This window comes from Triticum aestivum, chromosome 3B (assembly GCF_018294505.1).
Source record: "Triticum aestivum cultivar Chinese Spring chromosome 3B, IWGSC CS RefSeq v2.1, whole genome shotgun sequence".
NCBI classification, from domain to species: Eukaryota; Viridiplantae; Streptophyta; class Magnoliopsida; order Poales; family Poaceae; genus Triticum; species Triticum aestivum.
In genome coordinates this window covers 839470791-839477478 of record NC_057801.1, presented here as the reverse complement: position 1 = coordinate 839477478, position 6688 = coordinate 839470791, and the positions used below count along the sequence as shown (strand labels likewise).

At 43.9% G+C, this 6688-nt stretch overlaps 1 protein-coding gene across 1 annotated transcript; it reads right to left on the bottom strand.

The window, feature by feature from the left end:
• Positions 1-349: 349 nt before the first annotated feature.
• LOC123067002 (wall-associated receptor kinase 1) lies at positions 350-3107 on the bottom strand. Its single transcript, XM_044489965.1, has 3 exons — positions 2079-3107; positions 1816-1974; positions 350-1567 (listed from the first exon to the last, which is right to left on the bottom strand). The coding sequence occupies exons 1-3, from the start codon at positions 3085-3087 to the stop codon at positions 573-575; spliced, it is 2163 nt and encodes a 720-aa protein (XP_044345900.1). The 5' UTR covers positions 3088-3107; the 3' UTR covers positions 350-572.
• Between the last annotated feature and the right edge of the window lie 3581 nt (positions 3108-6688).

The following is a 6688-nucleotide window of genomic DNA, read 5'->3' as shown; positions in this document are numbered from 1 at the left end:
ACTAGTTTGTTGTAAGTACATGAGTGGAGTGGTTTTTGTATGAAAATAAAAAGAAGAAAATGGTGGGGTGGTGCTGCTTCCTGAAAATGTGGCGTCATCAGCATTAAGAAACCGAAGGCTGCATTGAAGGTGAAGATCTTTGCACATGAAGCATTTCAAGACATCATTACCCCCAGAGTTGTTCAAATGCATTGAACATGCATATTATGAAGCAACATAGATAGTCCACAAATCCACTGAGTAATATTTGGTACTCCAATTTCATGCCCTATATCAGTATGTTGTGGCTATCAGATATTCAAGCTAATCAACAACCAACACCGACCATTATATTTCAAAAGGCTAATACTATCAGAAGATAAATTTTATTAATCCATTGAGATTCCTTGCCATAAACACGCTTTTACTTCCAGATCTTACGAATTCATTCATAGTTTTCTTAGAGCAAAGGCACACCTCCCCGCTTCTATTACATGAAAACAGTTGGACGAAACTCATACCTATCTTGTTGAGCAAAGCATACATGTTCTTCGTACTACAATCTGAAAGCATGCATACATTTATATCTATAACTACACACGACATCTCTTCAATGTGAGAAGGCGCTCTGCTACATCCGTCATTGCTGGTCTTTCATCCACATCAAGACTAAGACATCCCATGGCAACCCTTGTAATGCTACTAAGAAGCTCCAAATCTCTTGGTTCTTCAAATTCCTTGTCGAACAACTCGGTTGGTATCTTCTCTTTTTTCTGAGCATCAAGGAAGTTTCTTAGTAAGCTATTATTATCCAAATATGTGGCCTTCCTCCCACTTACAAGTTCCAACAGTACAACTCCAAAACTGTAGACATCACTTTTCTCTGTCAGTAGGCCAGTTTGTAGATATGCTGGATCCATGTAAGTCCTGTCGCCAATGACTGTTAAGGTGTGCTCTTTATCTTTGGCTATCAACCTTGATATACCAAAGTCAGATATCTTTGGTACATACTCATCATCCAAGAGTATATTTGCTGGTTTCACATCACCATGTAGAATTGTCTTGCTAGTTTTTGAATGCATGTAAGCAAGACCATCGGCTGATTCTGCAGCAATATTTAGACGTTTATCTAAGTCAAGAGTCACCTTCTTGTCGTCGTTGTTGTTGTTGTGAAGAGTGTCATCGAGGCTACCTCTGGAGAGGAACTCGTAAACTAGCATCGGCATATCAACTTCCAGGCAACAACCTATGAGCCTAACAATGTTCTTGTGGATGACTTGAGATTGAATAATGACTTCGTTTGCAAATTGCTCGTTTGGTGCAATATTGTCCTTAATGGGCTTCTTTACGGCAACTAGTTGATTATTAAGAAAGCCCTTGTAAACTTCACCATAGCAACCCTTGCCGATAAAATTTGTGCTTTTTATAATCTGCTTGAGCTCGTCTCTTGTGTAGATCTTTATTATTTTTGCCTTTTCTAGTGCAGGGCCGCCATTTCTCTCAAAAAATTGTCTCATCTTTCGTTTCTCTCTACGGAGAAGAACGACAAACCCCAAAAGTGCTATGAGAAAAAGACCGCCGGTTGCACCTATATACGGGGAGCAAAGAAACCACATTATATACCTTATAGGTCAAACCATTTATAGGTCTTGTGCACAAGTGAACCTTTGTGATTATGTGATCAACGAGCAGATATAAGGTCAGTGAGTAAAAAGTTGGATCAGACCATGCCGCAATATATAAAGACAGTCAAACAAATTTGCCAAATCATATGCGTACTCATCTTGATTGGGTTAGTTCTTTAGATGATAGGTTGAGGGTAATTAAGTTGGTTACCTAGTGACAGCTTTGCTTGTAGAGGAAATATATCGGTGCAACGCCCTTGTGTGGCATTGCCCCTGGTTCCAGTAGGGCAGGTGCATTTGTATCCTCCTACCATGTTCTGGCATATCCCATGGCAAGGGTACAGATCTGGCCGCTCACACTCATTAATGTCTACAAACCAGGCAAGCGTGCATAGTTGTTAATATAAATAGATAGATGAATTAATGCCACAGATACTCCTACTAGATGAATTGATGCAAGGTCTAGTATTTTACCTTGGCAACCACCAGTTGGTATATAAGGATTGCCTTCGTACCCGTCCATGCACCTGCAGATGTACCCATCGGTGTACAACAAGGGGACTTCGACACACATGCTGTTGTGGCTGGTGCACGCGTATCCCTTGGGCTCTGGTTGGTGAGGTCGCGGACATGGATGAAAACCGGCCACGAAGTCTAGCACGACGGGCACCCCTCCGGCGTCGTTCCTCCGCAAGAAAACGTCGCCGTCGAGGTCCATGGTCGTGAAGTTGTACCAGGACTTGTCCGCAAGCATGGCGTAGGAGCAACCTCTGGTTCCGTAATCTTTGGTTCTGTAGTACTCCCTCTCAAGATACACGTGGACGTTGAAAAAGCCCGGTTTGGGCGGCTCAGGCTGTATGGCGACCTGGCAGCAGCCCAACCCTGAGCACGCCGTCGTGTTGATGCCCTTGGGGAGGTAGAGTCCCTCGTACGTGTCACAACTGGGACCAAGGGCCTGACGGGCCTGGGCAGAGCTCCCGATGCCCATCAGCACGGTGCTTCCATGTGACAGGAGGAACTTACTCTCATACGGGAATTGCATAGTCATCGTTCTCGCCGTGTTCCACGACAAGTTGAGTGTGCAGTCGTAGCTGAACGGGGCTTGCACCAGTAGCTTCCCCTCCACCAGGGACACGCCGGAGAGCTCAACAGGCGACGTGGATGAGTTGATAAACTTATCTGGCTCGGGGATGTGGCTGGTGGAGTAGTAAATTACTTCGGTTCTGGTTTGCGTCCAGCCTAAAGGATTATCAGCGGGAAAGAAGGCGCGGGGGGGATGGAAGGTGTCATTGCAGATGATGTGGAAGCCTGGGAGGTAGCAGCCATCCTTGATGCCGAAGGGGTAAGGGATGCTCACTTTGCCGCACTTGTCGGGGCACCCCGGCAGCGTTATCGGTGCCGGTGTGCTAGGAGGGTTTTGCTGGCTGGCCACCACCATGATTGTTGCAGCCAGGAGGAGGAGCAGCAGCAGGTAGGTCGTCATGGTGAACTTGTGGTGGTGATATATGGTGTCTGGCGATGATGATGCTATGGGTTTGTTACTCTTACTACTAGTATTATATAGTGGTAGAGCTAGTTGGAGAATTCTTCCATGGAGTGGACAGACAAACTGTCTATCGATGCGGTCCTGAAAAGGCTTTCACACGGATGATGGTCAGTCAGTCTCAGTCATCACTGGAGCTCCCACTTACACAGATTCATTATTACATTAAGATGCCCATATCAAACTTTATGCACTCTTTGGAATCCTGATTCTCTTCCTCCAGAAGAAAAGAAAATAAACATGATTGATTGCGTCCCACAAAAAGAAAAGATAGATACTTTTGCTAAATGTCAAAAAGAAAAATCATGCTTTTGCTAAACGTGATACTATCTTGTCTGCCAGGTGCCATCTCATTTCAGGAGACCTCGGCTTCTCGGGAGAAGAGTGAATACGAATGCTCAACTTGACAGCAAGAGGTGAACCCAAGTGTGCCAATACAAATATATGTTTTCTCTCTAAAAGAATCCTTTTTCTGTAGCTGATTGGGCACATCGCTTTCCTCTAAAGCAAGTGGTAGACAATGCAATCCTCCCACACTAATTGAAAACTTGCATCTCCAATCAATCGAATGCTTTTAGGTCTTCATCTTAGTCTTCCAACTTTAGCAACTTTGTTGAGCACTGGTTAAAGGTACCTCTACTGGCCACTGTATTATATTATATGCAAAATCACAAACTGTGTGGGGAACCATCAATATGACCTTTGTGAGAAACAGAGAACTCTACTCGAGATTCGAGAGTCCGTCCATATGCCTAACTTCAAAAATACAATCATGAAACTAGATAGATACTCCTCCAGTTTGTCCATGATCGGCAAATACACAGCCAAACCTGGTCCGTTAGAGCAAACTAATGCCTCGGAATCACAAAAGTGTGTTGGGCTGGAACAGATCGTCACTAGCTAGCATGAAGAAATGGGGGGAGAATTGAAGGCAGTATTGTTTTCTATGCAAAGCTACAAAAACCACATCAGATCAATGTAGAACTGAACATCTTTAGCTAGCAGCAGACCTGAATAATGCATTTTAAAATTTGGCCCTGCGATAATTCGTTCTTTTTTTTGCGATAGTTATTTCTTAACCAGGACCTGAGGGTTTTGAGTGGTAACAGGACTTAGTTGCCGAGATAACAAGAACTATGGACCATAGTTCATGAAAATAAATTAAATGACTTATTGTTGTTAGAATCAATCTCACCAACAACCGAGTGAAAGGTAAGGGGATGTGGTCCACCACACCCTCACGTTCGTACATACCATGACCAGAGATTCAGAGGTGAAAACCATGAACTGGTTTCAGTCCTGGTTCTCACAGTGTGTTTGGCAATATTTAGAAAGTGGAATAGGAGTTTAGAGCTGGGAGTTGTATTGAGATAAGACGTGGGATGAGTCCTTTAATTCCCATCCCCTGTTTGACCCATGATAGGAAATATATGGGGTACTTTGGGGAAAACATTAATCCCTTGTCTGGTTTGTGGGAATTGACAAGGTATTAGATATGGAAAGACAACGTAAGTTATGATGAAGGGTTAAGATGAACTCACGATAACAATTCACTTTCAATTCTCACCCTCTCCCCTGTTAATAAAGTAATGGGAATTGGAGTCTCAATTCCCATGCCCAATGTCTTCTGAATTCTCAAGCCCCCTAACCAAACAATAGACCTAAAGTTTTGTACCCCTTCAATTCTCCTTCCCGGCTTGAAGTAACCCCAACTAAACATGTTGTCGGCTCGAGACAGTGGCTGAAAGTCTCAAAAATGTTCTCTTGAATTTTACTAGGGTAAAAGGCTTCATATAGGGGAGGGACATCGTTAGTGGACCTATATGGGCCACATATATGATACCCTGGCGTGCCCTGGGGGTAGAGACCCCCTGGTTTGTGGGCCCACCGAGGCTCTTCTTTAGTGCTCATTTCTTCCAGTATTTTTAATATATTACGAAACAAACATTCAAAAAATCTCACGTCACTACTAGGGAAAATCCTAGTAGTAGCGTGTGATAAAGGCCTTGTAGTAGCGCAGGTGCCAACGCTACTGCTATCGCGGCACAGCTAACTTTTACCAGTAGCGTTGTTTTGGCCCCCACTACTGCTAACACAGTTAGCAGTAGCGCATGCTCAAGCACGCGCTACTGCTAATTACTAGCAGTGTGCCCTCACCCCGCGCTACTACTATTATTCCGTATTCCATTTTGCTATTGTTTTATATAGTATTTATACACCGTTATACAAGTTTTCATATAGTAGCATTTTAGAGATTGTTATATTAGTATCATCATGATGAGTTATTATATCACTGGGTACAGTGAAAGAAACACATATTAGATTCAAGTGGATGGATCTCTAATTCGTGTTTCTTTTCCCTGTAGCCAACGATATAATAACTCATCATCGTTATAATAACAACTCATCATCATAACAACAACAACAACAACAACAACAACAACAACAACAACAACAACAACAACAACAATAATAATAATAACAATAATAATAATAATTACAACAACTCATCATCATCATTATCATAGTCATATAACAACTCCTCATCATCATCTGTGAGTCATACAACAACTCATCTCATCATCACAGTCATAATCAACACTAGTTAATTGTTCTTACTATCTAGGACCTACTCCTCTCTCTTATGTAAAATGGGATAACACACATAAACCAGTCCATCTCCAAAATGGAGAATGGAGATCCACCTGTCGCCAACGTGTGGCTTGCGCACATTCATGTTGTGTCCAATTGGTTGCGTGTGCACATTCATTAGTTTGCTCCATTCTTTGATATTGAGCCTCACATCTTTCAAAGAAATAGAGTATGCACTTTGGTAAGAAGTCGGAGGAAACGGTCGTAACCTAACCATATACATATGACCTTCGGTAAGCATCATGTCAGGAACAACCTCCTTCGGGAGCTTCTGTTGAACAACATAATAGTAGCATATATAGTTAGTAATGTATGCAATGACGTTACCATCATTAACAAAGTCATACCAACACTACTGTAATGAGGATCTTTGCCGTCAGCCGTCTCTTTGTCGTCTGCTATCTGATGGCAAAGATGGACTTTGCCATCAGCTTACATAAAACTGATGGCAAAGAAGGAGTGGATGGCAAAGATATTGTTTGTCGTCAGCCGTCTCTTTGCCGTCTGCTAGCGGACGGCATAGAAGCTTTGCCGTCAACTAGCAGACGACAAAGGGGGGGTGGCCCACTAGCGAGAGCCACCTAACGGCGACTTTCTTTGACGTCTGCTAGCAGATGGCAAAGCTTCTTTGCCATTTGCAAGCACACAACAAAGAAAGTGGCCAAACTAACCTCTGTTTGCTAGGCTCTTTGCCGTCTACTAGTAGACGACAAAGAACCATGCCCTAACTAAAAAGCCAATGCCCGCGCCCCACCCCTCTCTCTGTCCTCCCCTCTCTCTCTCCGTCCCGTGCCGGAGCTGCCACCGCCATGCGCCGCCCCCGTCGCCAGCCGCCCTGCCCCCATGCCACCGCCGCCCCACGCCACCCCCGTCGCCGTGCCGCCCCACG